We start from the raw sequence: 22,585 nt of genomic DNA on the forward strand, positions 1-22,585 counted from the left end.
TTGATTCAATCAATTTCTCTGAATCTCATTCAAGTATGCCTGAAGCTAATTCTTCTAACAAAATTATCTGAATTGATTCTGCTCTTGGGGATGAGAGACCAGTCTCCTCTTCACTTATATCCCACACTGGCATCAGATCTAGTAACCATCCCAAAACTAGGACCTAAGCTCACTTCATCCAAGGATATCTCTCCATTCCATGTGGTTCCAAAAAGGGTTTCTCCTCTCTGATCTTCCTTCTAATTCAAAACTTTATGGCACCTGGCACAGTGCCTGGTACACAATAGGTGTTCAACAAGTGTTTACCTGCTTGCTTGGTTTAAATGATTCATCATCTCATGGACCTATTACTCATTTGTAGGGCCAAACTGGCAGATATACTTTGTAGCAGAGATTAACAATCTTATACAAGAGGTTATTTTTTCTAAAATCTTCTAACTTGGCTTTTAAAGTAATATATTGTAATATATTTTTTAAATTTATATCAGGGTACTATATGTCTTCTTTTATCACAAACTAGAACTGGTTAAAAAGTATTCCATTGTTCCTATCATTAAAAATAACAGAGATACCATAGTAGAAAGGAAGGGTTATACATATTTTATTAAAATTTTCATATATATGTTTGTCTCCTCAGTCCCATTAAATTACAGACCCTTTGAGGCTAAATTCTACCAACTATCGCCTTTTCCTCTTTCCATAGTACTTTACAAGTAGTATTTGACAAATTTTGGTTGATATAAACCTGTCATTTTTTCTTATATATCTTTTTAAAAACTGTAATACTTATTAATTTTCAAATATTTGACATTTGATCTTTGTTTGCAAACTGGCCAAAGGTGCTAGATAATTGCATCATGATGTCTTATATTTCTATCCTACTTCCAATTTTACTCCCTTGTAGATTTTACCCCTACCCTTCGGTTGTCTTTGTTTATCTTTCAATCCCAAGTGATCTTGAATCTCAAGATAGTCTTTAGCTACCCTCTTTTAGCTAAAGAGAGCTGAAAGTCCTTTGGAAAGAAGTATACCAGAAAGGGAATAAATACTCCCCTATATATACCCTATTGTGTTTTAGATCACCATATTTTAAGAAATATTAGGTAACTAAACACCAAGTCATCATTTTTCTCAAACCCTTTAACCTTATTATTTATCTACAAAGTTTCCATGACCACATTAACTGTGTGTCAAAATGTTCATTTCCATGCTTAAAACAAAATTTTTAATGAAACTGAATGGAAAAAAATAGCATTTTATCTTAGAAAAAAAAAACTTATTTTTCCTCTTACTCTTGTTGAACCATGTTGAGCTGTACACGAGTTGAATTCAGTTCTGAATCTAACTGCTGTATCTCCCGTTCCCGAGTAGCAGAAAGTTCTCGTAGCTGTTTGTCCTTTTCACATGACTCCTTCAATGAAACAAATTTTTTAAATTGTCTAAAATCTTATATCTTCAGAAAATTGTGCACAAAGCAGCATTTTTTCTGAACAATATAATAATATAATAAAGAGAATGTCACAAAAGTTTGTAAAGTTTAGGGGGGTAAAAGTTACTATGGCTTTATTTTCCCAGACAAAATCATACCTATAATATTCACCATTATTACCATTATCACAGCTCACTTTTATAATGTGCTTTAAGAAGTTTACAAAGTACCTTACCTTTTTCATTAAAACTTTAAAGTAGGTAAGAAAACTGAGAGTTCAAAGAAGTTAAGAGTTTTGCCTACTGGGTTTTTAAGAAATATTTTATTTTTTCCTAATTACATACATGTAAAAACAATTTTTGACAATCATTTTCTAAAATGTTAGTTTTGTCCATTGTTAATTAATGAGTGGTCAGAGTCAGGATTCAAATCCTGGTTTCCTGACACTAATTATAGTCCTCTTTTCCATGGTAACAACCACACTTCCTATCTCCTTGGGAAAAGTAAATATACCTACTTCCCACCTTGTTCTATGACTGAGCAAAAACTGGCATTGCCCCACCATTATACTAGCTATAAGTCTTTATGGAACTGATTTGCTGAGTCAGTGAAAGGAAACTGCCTTTATGTACTGGGGAGTTTTCAATATGTTTTGTTTTTCATGCTCAAAAATACAGATCAAAAATTCAAAGCATCTCCATTCTCCCACTTGATAGCCTCTGAAGGCCAATAACACATTGTCTCTACTACTCATTTGGCACCTAGCAGAGGAGAGTTTGCAGAAATATTTGTATAAGTCTTGTTTGCCAGACTGATTGTAAGGCACTTGAGAATGGACACTATGTATTATAAGCAACTCAATCAATGGGCATTTACTTTGTGCCAAGCATTGTTCTAACCTTTGACAGAGCCTACCAGAACACATTGCTCATAATAAGTAATAAGTGTATGACCCTGATGAAAATTGGGGTTTTTTCATTTAATATGTGCTACCTGAAAAAGAATCAAGTTGCCGTCTGTGGATTTTGTTATGGTAGTATTGGAGAAACAAGTTCCCAGCCAAGGCAGAAATCGAGATTTTATTATTTCCACTCCAGCGTAATGTCCACCTAGGAGAATAAATAAGTCAAGACAGTGAGAGGCAGCAGGCATGGACATGCATTTTCATCTACTGTTTGGAACTCATAGAAAGGAAGAAAAGAGAGCAAATGCATGACATGTGCAAAGGTTTAAAGCTCTTTCTTACCTTCTTGTGCTATTAGGTTCAGGATTGTGAAGAGTTGCCCTTGTATTTTAGAATTCAGTTCAAGCATTTCACAGCAGCAATTCAAGTTTTGATCACATGAGTTTATCTGCAAAGCCAAGTCATCAAGGATAAGTATAGTCCTCCACTCTGAAAATCATTCCAAGCCAGATAAATATCTAATTTTATACAACAGATATGTTTCATATTGTGCATCAGATAAATGTGTGTAAATGAATCATATTTAAGTATATTCAGAGATAGCTATCTGTCTAACGGAACCTTACAGAAAATCCTTTTGAATTGGGGAAAATTCTTTTACAAAAATAATCACTCCATAAATTATGTCTTGCTAGTTCAGATTCTTTCATATGCTGCTGGTATAAAGTAAAACATATTTTTACCTGTATCAGCAATTTTTCAAAGAGATTTGTATTCTTTGGGAAACAAACTAATCAGAGGATAGATGATAAAACATGCTATCTGCTACCTCCTAATAGAGACATGATGGACTCAGAGAGCAGATTGAGATCTATTTTTTGGACATAGCCAATAAGTGACTTTGTTTTGCTTGACTATTCATTTGTTACAAGAGTTTTCTTTTTTCTTTTTCTTTTTTCAAATTGAAATGATGGTAAGACAAGAATGGATTTTTTAAAATTAAAAGGTGTAATTTATTTTTTTATAAAAAAGCAAGCAGTGTTGCTTATTATAATATTCTATAAAAATAGGCACTCAATTGGAAAATGACATATTTATACATTTGACTTAGTTCTCAATATATTTGAAAAATGAGACCTTTACCAGAGATATTTAATGTAAAAAATTTTTTTCTCAGCTTTCTGCTTTCCTTCTAGCCTTATTCACATTGATTTTATTCATATGAAATCCTTTTAAAATTCATTTTATATCTTGTAATGGTCTTCTCTGCCTCTTGTTTGGTCCTAAATTCTTCCCTTATCCATAAATCAAGAGGTAAATGATTCCATAGTCCCCTTAATTTGTTTATGGTATCACCCTTTATGTCTAAATCATGTACTCATTTTGAACTTTTTTTATTTTTTGAAGATTTGATTAATTAGGGGTTGGTGAGAGGAAGAGATTAATAAAGATGCTTTTTGTTACTTGAATATTTTTAAAGACAATTTGAAAAAGAAAGGCACTGAATACTAATCAATCAAATAGCTGAGAAGAAATAATTAGTTTATCTGGGTATATACCATAAATTATATACTATAACTTTCGGCTTTCAAAAAATATTTCAACTTTAGCCTGAACCACTATACACAGTCTATAATAGAGGGTAGCTTTCTTCATCATGAGTGTTGTTTTCCTTGGGAAGAGAAACAAAGAAAATCCTAGTACAAATTATTAGGAAACAAACTTCCACTGGATGAAATGAGATCAGAGCAGCAGCTCCAACCTCAGATGGTCTGATCAGCTCAGACCAGTTTTCCAATTCCCTCTGCTACAAAGGTACAAATTAGCAGGGTCCCCAGTCTCCTAGGCACACAGGAATAAGACACATATCTTTGTTTTCCCCACGTCCTTCCTGAACAGGAAAAGAATCACATACACATACAAAAGTTCATTCGGAGATAGAGCACAGATGTCTCAGGATAGAAATCTCTCCAATTCATACAGTCCCTTATGAGTGTCCTTTGCATGAATCTGCACAGATTTCCTGCTGGAAAATAACTAAACAAAACTAAAAAAACTAAACAAAACTTTAAAAAACTATTGACTGTACTAGAAACAATGTGATAATCCATAACAATTCTGAGGGACTTATGGAAAATAACCCTACCCACATTCAGAGGAAGAACTGCAGGAGAGGAAACAGAAGAAAAGCAACAGCTTGAACAAATGGGTTGAGGCGGACATGATTGGGGATGTAGACCCAAAACTACCACACCAATGCAACTATCAACAATTTGGAAATAAGTCTTGATTGATGACACATGTTAAAACCAGGGGAAATGTACCATCAGCTATGGGGGGGGGGAGGAGAGGACGTGGGGTGGGGTGAAGGGGAAAGTAAGAACATGAATCATGTAACCATGATAACTTTTCTAAAAAATAAAAATTATTAAAAAAAAAATTTGACCAAATAAGAAGATTCAGTGGAATTCTCTGGTTCTAACTACCTGGAATAAAAGTTACAATTAACAAGAAAACAATCAATTGTGATTATTCTTCCACTGTTATGTCCCTTTATACTACTTTTCTCATTGGTATCTTAATGAAGATGGCTTGCTCTAACTCTTGTGACTGACAATAGTAGTTATGATTTCCAGCTAGTGTATGCAGGTTTTTTATAACTATTGGGTGCTTCCATTCCATAATCCCAAATTGCATACTACTTTCCTGCCAACTACAACAAATTTGCACTGCTATTCTATGAGTTTATCCTGAGTGACAGCATGACAATCTAAGAGTGATGGACTTGACATTTACTAGTTTTGTCACCTTGGACAAGTGATTTAACTTCTGTGTACCTCAGTAAACTTCTTAGGACTTACTTAAGTCCTAGACAACTATAATTTGTATTAGTAGAGGGCATTCTCACACCAAGAGTTTCTTCATGCATGGGCAAAAGTCACAGATCCTTTGTGTATTCTTGTATCTTGACACCCAATATGGAACAGAGTGAGAAGATGGGAAAAGAAGGAGTGGTCAGAAATGACAGTGATAAGAATTAATAAGGATGAAGAACTGGCTTAGAGAAACATGAAGGGGAAAGCAATAAGGAAAAATAGATAGGTTTGTATCTTACTTTAAAAGATCATAGTGGGGCAGCTGGGTAGCTCAGTGGAGTGAGAGTCAGGCCTAGAGACAGGAGGTCCTAGGTTCAAACCCGGCCTCAGCCACTTCCCAGCTGTGTGACCCTGGGCAAGTCACTTGACCCCCATTGCCCACCCTTACCAATCTTCCACCTATGAGACAATACACCGAAGTACAAGGGTTTAAAAAAAAAAGATCATAGTAAACTAAGAATCACAATGTGGCAAAAGAAAAAAATTAAAACCAAAGGAATCTCTCTAGGGACTTTGGGAGAAAGGTTATAAATAAGCAAAATGATGGTGTTATACAAAGAGTTTGGGCAGTACTATACAATTCCATATCCAGAGAAATGCAACTGAAGATCACCCAAAGGACAATGGAGAAACATGTGATAAATGTGAGCAGATTACACACATTATAAACAAGAAATTGTATAGAAGTCACATGAAGGATATTATCAGACATAGATACAAATGAGGAAAAAGATGGGCTAGTCACATAGCAAGTGCAAAGAACAGCCTGTAGGCAGCCTGTGTGTACCAATGGTGTCCACAAATGTGAAGGGAAAAGAAGACGAGTAAGGTCAATAGCATACCAGGTGATCTGTGCTTAGTTTATGAGAGGGCTTGAATCAAGTTGCACTGGATGGACAGGCAAGGATGGACTGCAATGTTCACTTGGAGGGATTACCCACTTCAGTGAGCTCTCAGATCCATTAGAGTACTAACTAAACTCATTGGAGTATACAAAGATTAACACCAACACATCTTAGTAATTAGTAAGTTTATGCCAAATAAATGTCAAAATTATATTAATATATCATAGGTTTGTGAGGGAGATAAATCAAAGAAATTCCTTGATTGACTTAATAAAGTTATAAGGTGAAGCTTTGCTTAGGACTCTGAGCACATCTCTCCATGGAAGAAGTCAATATTTCTATTAACAACCTCTTTGAGTTGGTGGAGAGGACATTGATCAGAAATGTTCATTAACATCTAAAAGAGAACGAGTGATTAAATTTCAAACATCTGGAATGAAGCTCAGAAATTCCTTCTCTCTTCCAGAGAGTTGGGCCCAAGTTCTCCAAGAACTCAAAATTTTTCAGGAAATCATTTCTGCCTTATCCAAGAGCTTGAGAAACTCCCATCACTTAACTATATGGAACCTATTTCCTAGTGTCATCAAATGTTTGGTAGCATACCTAACTTCAATATATCACTGCATTGCCACTCCCATTCATTGCCCCTCCCTGTCTAGCATTTGGGATTCAGAAACTTGGCATAAAAGACTCTTACTATTCTACCACAGGCCTAACTCCTACTAGCAATAGTCTGTAGCAGTGATGGGCAAACTACAGCCCGAGGGCCAGATGTGGCCCCCTGAAATGTTCTATCTGGCCATGCAACATTATTCCTAATCTGACAAATACAATGAGTAGGATACCATACAATGAAACTTCGAAAGAGTTGCCTTAGAAACAGACTGGCAGATAAGCATTTCCTTTCCTTTGGCCCCCTCTTTAAAAAGTTTGCCCATCACTGGTCTATAGGGATGAGGTAGGAAATGGTCAGTCAGACCCTGGTGGCATAGACAGGGCTGTGCCAATGCCCCAAATGTGCCCATTTCCCAAATCTGTGCTTAGATCTCAGCTCTTTCTGGATTGTACCACCCCTCCCAAATTAGGAAAATTGCCTGAGTGCATTGAAAATTTCCTTTTAAAGCTTCAGGGCAAAGGGGCACCTATATATACACTAGCTTAAGCCCAACAAATAATTCCTGAAAAGACAAAAAGAAATAGTTGTACAAAGGAAAAAGAAAATCTTCCTTAAGAGACTTGTGTGAAACTGAGATTCTAAAAATGTATCAAATAAGATTGAAGCAAAGGCAGGTAATAGAATAAAAGAAGATGGAAGCAAATGGCGGATGAATACAAAAGCATTGGAAGAAAAAAGAATGAGCCAAGAGAAGAAAAAAATAACAGTGTGAGGAAATGAAAGGCATTTTGAGTGGATGGGGAGCTGGCCTCAAGATCAAGAAGACCTGGATTCAAGTTCTTCCTCTGATATTTACTGGCTTGTGTGACTCTGGATAAGTAATTTAATCCCTCAGGTAATTTCCTAAGACCACAAATTACAGAAATGGTGACATGGTGACAACCTATATTGAGAGGGGGAGTTTCCTGACTTTGAGTTCCTGTTATCAATGAAATGCATAGGACTAGTCACTAACCCTTATTCTTGAAGAGACAGGAGAATCAAAGAAAAGGATTCTTTCACTTGAAGCCCTTTCTACTAAGCAAGTAACCACTATCTCCTAAGAAAGCAAACAAGCTCAAAGATCATAAAGAGGAGCACAAAATAAGTTATGGAACCATGCTGGAAACTTAAAGCTGCATGGCATTATGGTCCCTCAGCTCATGGTCTAAGGTCATACCCATTAAATTTAGTCTTATGGTATAAACATTTGGGATGTTATTTTCAAATGGCTATCAATTTCACAGGAGAGATTTTATAAGTGAAATGTGAGTTTCCTGACAGTCAAGAGGCTTTGACTTAAGTCATTGATAGAGATAAGTATTGGAGACAGGAGACTGAGGCTGAAGAGGAAAGAACATAGAAAATAAGGATTGAAGAAATGGCTGGGATTGTGAGAGCTATTTGTTAGAACAGTTTGAAGAGACCAATATCAAAAGCAGACAGCTAACAGAAAGATTCAGTAATGTGATTTCTGATTGATTGGATGAAGATTGAAATTCAGTTATTGCCCTTCATTGCCACCTAAAGTTTAAGGGAGAAATAGCTTCTCAGAAATGTTTGATGCCCTTTTCCATCCACTCTTGTTTGAGAGAAAAGCAGAAAGGGAAAAGGCAGCTACTGAATTATGCTTTGTTTAATAGGAAGAGATAGCGCCAAGATCATTACCTTCTTCAAAGAGCTAACCTGACCTGTTTTGGTTTGTGCTCTGTTTTGATTGGGCAGAGTTTATTATAAACTTAAGGTTTTTCATTTTAGCATAGGTTAGTAAGATAGAATTTAAATTGTAGATAGTAAGTGTAGTTTAAGTTAGGCCTGTCCACTGGCAAGAAGAAGCTTCAAAGAAAGCAGTTAGAGTTTTTTTGGGGGGGGGCATTATTTAGAGATTTTAGAATAAGGTTATAAGAGATTTCTAATCCTACTCCTAACTCCTAGTAACTAGACCTTTGTCTGAGTTTTTTGTTATAAAGATTTTTTCCCAGTTTGTTGTTTCCCTTCTGATTTTGGTTGCATTGTTTTTGTTTGTACAAAAAGTTTTTAATTTAATGTAATCGAAATTATTTATTTTACATTTTGTAATTTTTTCTAACTCTTGCTTGGTTTTAAAATCTTTCCTTTCCCAGAGATCTGACAAGTATACTACTGTGTCCACCTAATTTACTTATGGTTTCCTTCTTTATATTCAAGTCATTCACCCATTCTGAGTTTATCTTGGTATAGGGTATAAGATGTTGATCTAGGCCCAATCTCTTCCATATTGTTTTCCAATTTTCCCAGCAGTTATTGTCAAATATTGGGTTTTTGTCCCAAATGCCGGGTTCTGTGTACAGTGATGACAGCCCAAGAAAACATTTTTTCAGGTGGCCTAAACTAGGATTAGGATAAAAGAAAGGCATCCAACCCAACAGTGAGTTAGAGGATGTTTATCCCAGCATGTGAAGACTTCTTTCAGCAGAAGAGGCAGATGAGAAGAATTTATTGCAAAGGTCATGAAGGCAGTAGAAGTAGATACTGTGGAGTGCTTGGAATTTGTTTAGACATCAAGGACATCATCCCAAGCTATCACTAGTTGTCTTGACTTTTGTCTTGTCATTGGACACTGATGACTGGAAAAGTGAGGATTTTGACTTTGGGCAACTTTGCCTTGGTTAAATCCAATTATTATGTGATATCATTTTGGTCCTTTTAGAGCATGAAGGACAATAACCAACAACCAATCAGGTGCTTAATAAATGTTTACTGACTGATTAATTACACAATCTCAGAAGAGAAGGCAACTAGTAGCAGGAGGTCCAGGAAAGGAACCTGAAAAAAGGTAGAATTTGAACTGATTCTTGAAGGTAGCCAGGTGGTAAAAGGGAGAAGCTAAAGCATTCCAGGTCTGGAGGGGAAAGGGCAATTCAAATCCCAAAAGATAGAAATGGAATGTCATGTTATAACAAGAATCCCAGTAAAGTTGGATCATAAAGTTCAAGTGAAATGATAAGAAGACTGGATAGGTAGAAAGTGGTCTAGTTAGAAAGAGCTTTAAAAACCAAATAGAAACTTTTATACTTGATCCTAGAGGAATAAGAGCTCTACTTTCCCCACAATATCCTCCTTTACTATGGCCTTGAATAGAAAGGTGGCTCTTTTCCTGGCCAAAACGAACCCTTTTAAGTTACACCCTTAACCCCATCTCTCCCTTCGCCTTGACGAACTAATTCTCATTCTTATCTTCAATTTCTCCCTACCTACTAGCTCCTTCATACCCATTTTAGCCATTCTTAAAAAAAATTCTCCCCTTTTTATGGTCCTCAAGAAAGTGTAGACACCTCCTCTAGCTTTCTTTCTTCTCACTCTTCTCTGAAACTCTGAAATATGATTTGTCCTAATTATTCAAATGAAAATGCCTTCTCCAAAGTTACCAATGATCTCTTAATTGTTCAATCTAATGGCCTTTTCTCAATCCTCATCATTTTTTACCTCAATAAGTATTTGATATTTAATCACATTTTCTTCCTAGATGCTCTCTCCTCTCTAGGTTTTTGTGATTGTTTTTTCCTCCTCTGTTTCCATGTTTCTATTTGCCCTCTTTATTATCTCACTTGTTCATCAATCAATAAACATTTATTAAGTACATTATATATTTCAGGCATAGTGCTAAGCAGTAGTGAAACAAAAAAGGCAAAAGAGAATCCCTGCCCCTCAAGGAATTCACCAGGGTTCAGTTTTCATCTCTATGCAGAAAATTTTCAGATTTTATCAGTATAGATGTGGAGATATAGAGCTATCAAGAGTGTCCCCTGAGTTAATTTTGTCAACTGCCTTTTGGAAATCTTATTCTAGATATCCCCAGTAAATTTCTCAAACAGCCAAAACAGAAATAATTATCTCCAACCCTTTCCCAAGAATCCTCCTCTTTTTCAAACATCTCTATTCATCAGTGATGCCACCCAGTCATCTCCCACCTGGTTTCAATTGCTCCTAAGTGATCTCTTCACTTCAGACTCAACTAAGGGATCTCTCCCTTTGTTCTCATTCAAATTGTATACAACCCAATCTATGCAAAATCTTAGTCATTTCCACCTTTACAACATCTCTCTACAGCATCTCATTTGTCTATTCACACAGCTTCCTTTAAATTCAGGCCCTTGTTATTGCAAAATAACTTTCTAATTGGTCTCCCTGGCTCATCATTCCTTTCCAATGGATCCTCACTCAGCTGTCAAAGTACTATTTTCTTTAGGTTCAAATCTGGCCTCAGACACTTCCCAGCTGTGTGACCCTGGGCAAGTCACTTGACCCCCATTTGCCCACCCTTACCACTCTCTTCCACCTATGAGCCAATACACAGAAATTAAGGGTTAAAAAAAAAAAGTACTATTTTCCTAAAGCATGGGTCTACCCATGTCACACTTCTGCTTAATACATTCCAGTCCAACTTCCACAACTGAACTGAAACCTGGACAAGTGAAATGATTTGCCCAACTTACCAAAGATGCTAAGTAGAAGAGGTGAGATTTGAATAAAGTCCTTGGAATCCAAAACTCCAGTGCTTTTTCCACCATACCCAATACATCAAATTTCTTTCCACTTCTCCTCCTCTGATTAAATTGTTACTTTAAGTCTTATTCATCAACAACATAAAAATGCAACTCTGCCCACCCCCCCATCCTTTAACATAGAAATTTTATTTTCAATACCATATTTCTCATTCACCAAAAATAATTTCAAAAACATTGATCTCAGGCATAGGGAAATGACCTTAAACCTTAATGAATGCTGACAACTATGTGAAATTTATTATTTAACCTTCCCCATTATCATCATGAGCTATACTTGATAAAATTGATTGTAAATTTGTTAGTATGTTGTGCCCCCCTACTTAATAGAAGTGTTTGGGGTACTAGTAATATCCCATTAGTTATAATATATCATATTATAATTTTATACTTGATCCTAGAGGAATAAGAGCTAAATATAATTATAATATGATTAGTAATAAAACAGTATGGGGTATATTAGTAATAAAATACATGAACAAATTTTGCTCTTGATAAACATTAGGAAAATCATATATTTAGAAATTGATATCATATAAGTAAAATCAATACTTTAATTTTGAAACTATGACTTTATTAGTCATGATAAAGTTTTTAAAGCTATAAAATACATTCTATATAAATTCACTAACTAGATTTAAAACTACATAAACAGATTGACTACAAGAAACTATGTTTGGACATAGCTATAGCAACCATTGTGTCCTTTTGTATTTTAAGAGTACATGGCATCTTATAGGGGATAGTCTGCAATTAGTCAACAAAAAACATTAAATAAACAGATAGTATCTCTGTAAGAAGATCTCTTTATTACTTTTGAATTGGCACATATTGGATGTGCAATTTTAACTCATTATAGTAGAAGTATATTATGAAAGATTAAAGTCCCATAAAATAATCAAGAGTCTTGGTTAATAATATTTTTTTATCTTAAATATAACCAGATCTTGAATAGGTTAATTTTGTGTCTCTATGGCATTTTTTTCACCTTTAACTACCATAGAAAAGTACATTAAAAACCCTCCTTCCCCCAAATCTGGTTTTCAGTGTGACCCAAAAAAGTTTCAAAAAATTCTAGAATGCAAACCTATTAGAGGGCAGATGCAAAGTAACTCAGATCTGTGACAAAAATCCATTGATTTATATGTATTTAACGCTCCTAGGTCCTCTTCCAGCAGTAGCATTAAGTTGTGAAAATTTCCAGAATTAATTGCTAGCCATAATTTGGATTTGGCTAATTTGTAGTGTGAATAAAAAATAAAATTCTAAATCACATGGTATTTCAGTCACTAAATCAGACAGATTTGAAAATGAGATTTTTTTAATTAAATAAACTGAAGTCAGCTTTAAGACCCAAAAGGAGGTTATTATTTACATCTGGTCTCCAAATTGGGTGCCAATAAATCTACAACAATTATCACAGTTGCCTTATATAGAGTAAATGGTCAAATAAAATTTGAACAAAGTAGATGGAGCATTAAAACTCAGTAGTAGAGGACAAATCCCCTCAAGTGGTGGTTAAACTAGAAAGGAAGCCATTTCATCTTAATTGAAAAGTTCAAGTTGTAAAAATCCCTAAATTTCAAATGGGATAGGAAATTAAAAGTCTTAAGAAAAAATCAAATTATATCTTGGGCAGATAGGCTTCTTTGAAGAGTCCCATTAAATTTCCAGAGCTAAAAAATGGCCCTATAACATTTAAATTTATTTTATAATTTGAATATCTTTTCTTAATTTTGCATAAATGGATCAAAAACATTACAATCTTTGATGAATTAATTAACAAATCAGTTTTGTTAGGCACTGTTGAGGTTATATTCTCAGAAATAGTTTCTGACCTCAAAGAGCTTGCTATATATATAGGGCAAGCTATATATATTAAGGATAAAGGCTTACATAAATGAAATTATAAATAAAACAACATAAAGTGACAAATTATGAGCTGAAGTTTATAAGACTCATTAGAATTCAGAAGGAAGGAGTTTAAGGGAAGGTTTCATAGAACTTGATCAGAGCCTCTAATGATAAGGTAATTGGGGAAATAATAAGGTAAGAAGAAAAATGATGGCATTCCATACAAGAAAAATATGAGCAAAGGCATGAAAGTCAGAATGTGTGGGGAGGAGGCTCAATGAAAATAAAAGTCAAGTCAATTTGGCATTTAAAGTCTTTTGGAGTCTAGTCCCAACTTTCTCTTCCAGATTTACTTTACATAATACTATGTAGTAACCCCCCTTGCCCACTTTCAATTTCTAGCCAAACAATCTTATTTGCAGTTCTCTGAACTTAGCATTCAATTTCCCATCTTTGCAAAGGTGACGTCCCACAAAACTGCAATACAAACACACTTTCCTCTAGCCCTCACCTCTAAATCAATCCCTAGACCTTTCAAGACTCAACCTCTTTATGGGAGGTCTTTCACTCCTTCCTCAAATTATATTGTATTTCTTCTTCTAAAAGGCTTTGTCCAGGTAAGATACTAGCCTGTTTTTCATCTTGTATTTGTAATCCCAATGCCTAGTACAGTGCTTTAGTACAAAGTAGGTACTTAAAATATATAATAATTAGATTTTTTTTTTAAGTCAGGCAAGTGTTTACATAAATATAAGGCAAAAGTATGGAAAGACGTGAAAGCCAGGCAGAGAACTTGAAGCAGCAGAATCTAGAAAATCTTTAAAGGTTTCTTAGCAGAAGAATGAATGTGATAAAAGCTGGAATATATTCTGGAGAGGAGAGATCTCTCAGGAGCAACTGAGACCAACTAGGAAGCTGCAATAGCAATAATTCCTGGAATATGGTGTTCTGAGCTGATGTAGTAGCTAAAGAAATGGATTGAAAAGAAAGAATATGAGATATTCTAAAGAAAAAAACAAATACATCTTCATGACTGACTGGGTAAAAGAGAAGAATAAATCAAAATAACATCAAAATTTAGACTTGAGATGACTAGAAAAAGAAAAGTTGGTAGAAGAGACCATTTGAAGGATAATATTTGAAGGATAAGTCCTATTCCACCTCTATTCTAATCATCTTTTTATGTGTATATGAATATATGTTACTGAATAGCAAAAATAGTGGAAATTATATAAGCAAACCAATTTGAAATACAATATAGGGCAAGAGGAAGTTGGAAATAGGCCACAAAACATAGATCAAAACTATTTTATGGTGAGCTTTGAATGTCAAGCTACAAAGTTTTGGATTTTTTTTTTTTCAGCAGACAACACAATAAGTATCACAAACCATTTCTTATCCTGGAATGTTCTTGACCTTCCTCTTTGTTGAAATCCTATCTATTCTTCTGATTCTTTCCTTATCCTTTCCTGAATGGATGAGTATTTTCTTCCATAGATTTATAATCATATTCATAGTAAAGGAGGAAAGAAATTGATTAAGTGCCTACTAAAGGCTGGGCATTGTGCTAAATACTTTTACAAATATTATCTTCATTAATCCTCACAATCCTGGGAGATGTGTCCATAGTTTAAGTGACTTGGCCAAGGGTCTCACAGGTAAGGCAGTGCCTAAAGCCGGGTTTGAACTCAGATCTTCTAGATTCTGGATGCCCCATCTATCCACTGTGCTATTAGTATGTTTCTTTTTACACTAACCATATTCTATTATGTATTATGAGAATTTGTATACATTTTATATCCCTGTAATATATTTTTCAACTCCTTGAAGGTTTGGTTATTTTTTATATTCCTCAGTATCTAAACATAGTGTGAATGCAGTATTTATTGACCAAACAGTTACTTTTCATTTTTCTCAAAGATTTTGGGGAAACACTAATACTGTTGGTGGAGCTGTGATTAGGATAGCACTTTAGAATTGTAACCTCTGTTGGCCTCAGTTTCCTCCCACATACTTTACAGAGTTGTGTGATCAAATGAGATATTTGTTAAGTGTCTGGCACATAGTAAGCCCTATATAATCTTATTCCATTCCTTTGTGAACTGAGATGGAATAAACGTTATAGTAACCTAATTAGGTATTTCCTTGGTTCCATGAATTAGGGAGAAAATTTAAATTTTGAATTAAAAATAATAATAAATTCTAAGGCTACCCACACCCTCTGGGAGATTGGTGGAAAATAAGTGTACAAAAAAAATCCAGCTGCGTGGTTATAGAAAAAGGTGTTTTAGTAATATTTAGTTTTTGGATTAGATTGTGACGAATGCACTGCAAGAAAGACCTCAGTCTAGGGTAGGCTAGACCAGACTAGTCAATTGCTTTAATTTTGGTCGTTATGGCAACCAGCGTCCCTGGTTACCGCTTTCCCAGGAAATCCCAGCAGTCCGGGTTTCCTCAGCTTTTTATACAGAAAGAACGTTCTAGTTCTAGGCTCCGCCAAGACGGGAGCACCCAGAACTGCCCGATAGTCCGAAAAATAAGAAACAAAAGTAGTGGGAGTCTTCTCTTTTTCATGTTATGGGTCTGCTGCGTGCGTGGCCGCGTCCTGATCTATTTAGAGACTTTTGCCCAAAAAAAATCATAGAATCACAAAATCTTAGAACTGGAAGGGATCCTCAGAAGGCTACTAATCCAATCTGAAATAATTACAGCTCAAGGAGTGGAAAAGGCAGTGGGTATGGAGTCAGAAGACCGACTTGGGTTAGGATCACATCTCTTGAACTGGAAAGAACCTTACAGATCATCTAGTCCAACCCTCTCCTTTTACAAATGTGGAAACTGAGGTCCAGAAGGTAAATCATTACAGTACTTGCTAAAAGTCATGTAGGTAGTAAGCATCAGAAGGGGGATCTGAACCCAAGTCCACTGACTCCAAAGTATCCAGTATCAATTTTCTGTGTTACCTTGGGCAAATCACTGTGATGAGAGCATTTTCTGTGTGGACTCACCCTCCCTCTCTGATCTCTGTTCCTCATCTATAAAATGAAGGGATTGGAGTAGATGATCCTTGGAGTAGAAGGACCCTTTCAGCACTAAGTCCCATGATCCTACCAAGCACGTTTTTATCCCCTTAAAGGGAAAGGAGGGAGTGTGGACTTCCTCTAACACGGAAGCTGCCCGCCCAGGGATCTGCCGATAGCCGAGCCCTGCGATTCCTGCTGGGGGCTTGGACCAAAGGGACTCACATGGTAGTCCTTGTACCAGTTCTCCAATTTCTCCGACAACATCCGACAGCTTTCGTTGTTAACTAATCTTCTTAGGCTGTCCGCCATGGCTACTCCTTGGGTTTTACAGGTGTATGGTGATGTCAGTTTGGGGGAAGGAGGGCAGAGGGCAGGAAGGATGTTTTTTCCCGGGGGAAGGGAGGACGCCTTAGAATCCAGATGTTTCCATTCTTTACCCCGGGGTCTTTAGCCCCTGCAGCCGAGGGATGGGAAGGGCCAGGGAAGGGGATAGGGGAAGGGAGATGTTCGGAGGCCCTCAGCAACCTGCATCCACGGCCCCTCGGTGCCCCAGCTGGTGCTGCCTAGACCACTGGTGCATATTTATACCCAGGCGATTATTAAACAAACTTTGACGTTTGCTTTGCTCGGCTGTCAAGGACGCCACCGCTGCGCGAAAGGGAGGGCAGCTCTCAGTTGTAGCAACGCTTCCTCTTCCTTCGCTTCCTTCCCCTCCCCCCCCCCAACCCTTCCCCATTCCCATCCCCATCCCCACCCCATCCCACCCTTGGATCTTCAAGCCTTTCTGCCAATTTTTTTTCCTAGTGTTGAAACCAAGAGGGGTAACTCTCTTCCCAACTTGATTATGATGTCGCTGCTGTTCTTGCTGCTGCTAATGCTATTGATGCTACTATTAGTGCTGCTGCTTTCTGAAGGGGAGGGAACAGACGCAAGAGGTCAAGGATATTGAGATGAACTCTTACGGGAACTGACCCCTGAACCTGGATCCAGAAGCTACTGTGGTGCAGAAAGGCATGACTCGAGCCTTGATACAGAGGAGAGTCACCTCTTATACCTTACAAAGCAAGAGCCACTAAAATCCAGAGCATGGGAACAGAAGTCCAAGTCAGAAATATTCAAGTGAACTTTTCCCTCCAACTCCCTAAATTCAGATTCTTCTCCCCTATTTCAAGTCCTGTGTTTGGGGAGAAAACCCCATGGCCTTTATTAAGCACCAGAGAGGCAAGTTTTATTTTACAGTTTAGCAATTGGTTCAGTTTTTAGGAAAGAACAGAAAGCCAGTGTGTTTCGACCCATTCTCTATCTCCTCACACCTATGCCTTCAGATTTAGCAAGAGCAGGTGAAGTTGAAGAGTAAGGAGGATGAGGAAAACTAGAGGGGCAAGGGCTTTAATGTGAAAAGAAAATGTTATAAATTGCCAGCTCAATACCCCTAAATGCTATCTTTAAATGCTATCTTAGAACACATTGGGAGATATTTCTCCCAAAAAGTACTTCTTCTAAACAGGAAAAAAGAAATTGCTAAATCTGAGCGCCTGTGAAATCCTAACGTGAAAACTTTGGCATGAAACTAGAGGAGAAAGCAGATGCTACTTCAAAATCTAATTCAAATCCCTCTTAAGGTCTTCTTCACATAAATCAGCAAATCTTTGCTCCAAATACTTAAATCAATGGAATGAGCAAGACGCCAATATGAGTGGACTATGTCCCAGGAATCGCGTCCCTGACTAATGTAAGCGAAATTGTGGGTGATGCACATGAAACCACCATTGACCAAAAACTTCTAGCCTTAATTGCCTTGGGTTTTTTTTTTTTTTTGTTTTTCCCAGTGCAGACGGATGGCTTTGGGGGTTCCAAGATGAGCATATATGAAGGCCTAACTTCACAGGTTTGGACAAGGTTTTATGGTATAAAAAGTTACTTATATGATAAAACCTCATTAATCCAGAAACTACTTAATTTAAAAACTGGTAATTAAGACACGACTGGCATTATTTGCTTAAAAAGAATTTCCAAACAACAGTGCAAGGAAATTGCTTTAATATTTTAGGAAACAAACTTTCCAAACACCCTCAGCTCTTTAGATGGCATATCTTTCTAATCTGGTCTTTTAAGCCCATTCCCCTGCTGATCAAACCTATTAATTTGACTTCATGTACTTGAAAGCATTAAAACCATTTATTGTCACATATTCTACAATTCTGGTTCTTCAATAATTTAGGTCCCTACACAATTTTTTTTAAATGGTGAAGCTTTACTGTATTCAGTCCCAAAGTATATTTCTAAATCCTTCTCTCTTCCTGATCTTTTTTGAATAGCACAAAGAACAGAAGTCCATTCAGAAACAGACATATATGTTGAAGTATCACCTGAAATATCATTTTTAAATATCATTTTTAACACAAATACACTTTTTGTGGGATTAGAATAAGAGAAATTAATATTAGAAAGGGTCTACAAAGATGTCAATATTAATGATATGTCTTTTTAAAAAGAGGAATATGAAAACAAGCTTATTTCCCATGCAACCAAAAGTGGCTTATTCACAAAAAATATTTTAAATATTTGTAGATATACAAACATCATTCCTTAAAAAAGGGAACAATTTGAATTTTATTTCTTTTAAATTCCTTCCTTCCATAAATACCAAAGTGAAAGGTCTAATCCTATAGTAGAACTGAATATCCTCTTTGCTAAACTGTTTTAGTCAAAATCTTAACAGAGAAATGTTGATCTAAATTTCACATCTGCTTCATTATACAAATCCAAAGTGGAATATGCTTTGTCTAATATGCAATGTCAGAGCATTTATTACTTGTGCCACTCTTTAATACGCTATCCTGTAGTTTTATTTCTCTTTTTATCTCTGTTTCTTTTCTTCTCCCCTAGATTACAAATTTCTTCAGTACAGGGTTCATAATTTATATCTAATGCCCTTTGGAGTAAGAATAAATGTTTTTTCATAATGAAATGTAGGGATACCAGTGGACTCAAAAAAGATGAATATTCATACAGATTCTATTTAGAGAATTCTGCTCTGGTTTAGTAGTCTTAGAAAATAGATGTTTGTGTTTTAGTGGGAAGGAAGGTTCAATTCCCTTCTGAACTAGGTTGTGATTATTTGGGGAGGAAGAAACTCAGCTTAGGTTCTGGATTGAACAAATGAATATGATATTATCCATTCCAATTCAAGGTTGGCAGTTCAGTTAATTTGAAGTCCTGGTTATAACACTATTATCAGCCATTATTTTCTAATTTAAAAACCATGTAAGTAGATTATATGTTCTGAATACAAATTATTCTATGCTCTTTAATGGAATAATTAACATTTCTAGCTTCATATACATGAGGAAACAAAAAGATATGTTTTCCATGTTATTGTATATCTCTAACATAACAAGAGATCTAGAAATGCCAAAATATCTGAAATGTGTAAAATCCAAACTTATCCTTAAAAAAGCACTTGGTTTTTATATAAATGAATATGCTGCTACAATCAGGATGAACAATATTTCAAAGACAGGAGATAAATATAAGATCTAGTACAGTTCCACATATCTAAAGATATCTTGCATACTAATGCTGTTCAGTTCAAGTGGAGCTTTAAATTGAGTATGAACACACTAAAACTTTTGGAGTCCATTTTTAGCTATCTTAAAGCAATTTTAGGGGGCAGCTAAGTGGCTCAGTGGATTGAGAGCCAGGCCTAGAGATGGGAGGTCCTAGGTTCAAATCTGGCTTCAGACACTTCCTAGCTGTGTGGCCCTGGACAAGTTATTTAACCCCCATTGCCTAGCGCTGCCTGCTCTCCTGCCTTAGAACCAATATACAATATTGATTATAAAACAGAAGGTAAGGGTTTAAAAAAAAAAGCAATTTAACTAAAGGGAATTTGACTAATTTTTCATGTCCTGCTTTAGAAGTGAGAGTATTCAAACCACAATTCTTATTAATCTTTGAGGAAATACATATTTTGTATGTAGTTTTTAGGTCACATATACAGTTAAAAATAAGAAATCATTTCAAATAAATATAGTGTACACATAGGTCACATATAAAGTTAAAAATAAGAAATCATTTCAAATAAATATAGTGTACACCAGAGGTATCAAATCCACTATCTGGTCTGTATAGGACCAGAACAGAAATAAAATGTAATTGGGAAATAATTAACAAAATAAATCAAAATACAATAAAACAGAGATAATATGGTTTCTAAGTGAGTAGGAATCATGATGTACAGTTTGGTGGTCCCATTTCTCTTTGGCACCACTGGTCTTTCAATGTCATAATCCCAACATCTAGCACTAAACCATTTTTTAAAATAGAACAATTTAACATAGCACTAATGTACCATTTTAGCACATAAAAATATGGTACAGTTTCAGTGACTCATGTTTCTAAAGAAGAAAAGGAAGGGAAAGCTCTTGTTTGGTTTTTAAGGGCCAAAATTACATGGTATACTAGGAAGGGTACTGGCTTAGGACTCAGGTGATCTAGATTCCAGTCCTGGCACTACTATGTCACTGTGATTTGGGGAAGTCATCACCTCTGTAGACCTTAATTTCCTCATCTAGAAAACGAAGGTTTTGTTCTAAGGACCCTTCCAGTTCTGATGTTTTATAATTTTTTGCTGCCCCAAAATATTTTTACCACCTTACCTGAAATTTTCAATTTACAGTAGAAGTTAACAATCAAAAGACTCTGAAATTTAGAAGTCAAGGAAGCAGTTGATGGAGTTTAGGCTATCATTAAGTTGTCAGGAGTAAATCAATATCTGAGAACCCACCAAATCAAAATTGATTAAGGAATTTATGGTATCTGGAAGACCAGGGACAAGTCAAAGATTTGAAAACTAGGAGATCAAGGCAGAAGTAGAAAGAGGCAACCAACTCCAGCAAGTCAAGGAAAACAAAGATTTAGGTACCAGGAGGATAGGGTAGAAAAAGATAAGAGCATCAGAAATCAGAAATTAAGAGTAACCCTTATCATATAGAAAAGAGATCTAGTCTTCTGATCTCCCCATTGTTGAGCATGTATTGCCTTGGGACTGAAGATGCTAACAAGAAACAATTACTCTTTGCCAACAGATTTGTTCTCATGGATCATGCTGAGATCAAATAGATTTTTGCACCTTATTTGTTACAACCCATCTCACTTGTTTGAAGAGGATCATTAGACTATATACAGTAAGCTAGAAGAGTTCTCAAAGATCATCTAGTTAAACTCCCTCATTTCACATGAGAAGACTGAGGCATGGAGATGTTAGATGACTTAAGGTCACACAACTGTTTTTTCAGGATATCCAGGATTCAAAACCACATGCTCTGATTTCAAGCTCAAAGTTCTTCCTATTCCACTATCCATAAGTAAAGACTTTTATGAGTCATTTATTTGTAAACTATGTTTTTATTTTACCATTGCTGCCTACTTTATTTACTCCCCTTTTATGACTGAACCCCTCTGCACCATTAAAAATTAGAGGAAGCCTAGGCTCCTGGATTTCATATGGAATGAGACAAAAGAGTTTTTCTCCAATCTACCAGTCCACTTTAAGCGACTCCTACAAGACAATTTGTGGACCACAGCATAGAAGTAGAAGGATCTATGGACCTGGAGTAGAGTGGTAGGCTCTAAAAAACTTAAACTGAGTACTATGAAAGCTTGTTCGAAATAAGAGATGAGAATAGGCAGGTCGTTCCCTTATTTGCAATTGGTGGGGTAGGGGGAGCAGCACAGCTGAGTTGCTCAGTGGATTGAGATCCAGGCCTAGAGATGGAAGGTACTGGGTTCAAATCCTACCTTAGAGACTAACTAGCTGGGCAAGTCACTTAACCCTCATTGCCTAGCCCTTACCACACTCTTCTGTCTTAGAACCAACCACAGTATTGATTCTAAAACATAAAGTAAGAGTTTAAAGGGGAGAGGATTATGGGTGCGGAATATCACATCCTAAATCAGATTTAGTTGAAATGTTTGGCTTTTCTGAGGCTTTTCTCCCCCTTTTCAAACCTCTATTACAAAGTTTGGGTCAGGGAAATAGAATTGGGAAACACATATATATATATATATATATATATATATATATATATTTTTAAGTATCTTTTTCTTTTTTTTCAAAGAGCCATAGGGTTTTTATCCTCACTCTTCCACCAACTAGCTCAATGACCTGTGTTAGATCTTCCAACCTTAGAATCCTCAAAGGAAAGTTGGGGCGGGGTTGGGGGTAAAGGGTGGGGGTGGGGGGGAATTAGGGGGAGGTCTAAAGTCCCTTCCAACCTTGAATTTGAATGATTCTGCCTTTCTCTGGTCCCGTCTGACTCTGGTCCATATCTGCCCTTTGGCCCTGCAAGCATTGCTCTCCCACCACAACTGTCCAGAGAACCGGCCCACACGTTTGAGTGTATTTTGTGTTTGTCCAGAAGAAGCTCAAGCGCCGCTGTGGGGCTTAATAT

At 36.2% G+C, this 22,585-nt stretch overlaps 1 protein-coding gene across 1 annotated transcript in view; it reads right to left on the reverse strand.

Moving 5' to 3' along the window:
* SPATA18 (spermatogenesis associated 18) overlaps positions 1-16,439 on the reverse strand; it is a 59,365-nt gene extending 42,926 nt beyond the window's left edge. The window contains exons 1-4 of the mRNA XM_044681733.1: positions 16,353-16,439; positions 2,676-2,781; positions 2,423-2,538; positions 1,293-1,396 (exon numbers count right to left, since the gene is read on the reverse strand). Of these exons, the coding sequence (XP_044537668.1) occupies positions 1,293-1,396; positions 2,423-2,538; positions 2,676-2,781; positions 16,353-16,439 (413 nt within the window). The remainder of the gene's footprint in view (positions 1-1,292; positions 1,397-2,422; positions 2,539-2,675; positions 2,782-16,352) is intronic.
* Between the last annotated feature and the right edge of the window lie 6,146 nt (positions 16,440-22,585).

This window comes from Gracilinanus agilis, chromosome 6 (assembly GCF_016433145.1).
Source record: "Gracilinanus agilis isolate LMUSP501 chromosome 6, AgileGrace, whole genome shotgun sequence".
Taxonomy (NCBI): Eukaryota; Metazoa; Chordata; class Mammalia; order Didelphimorphia; family Didelphidae; genus Gracilinanus; species Gracilinanus agilis.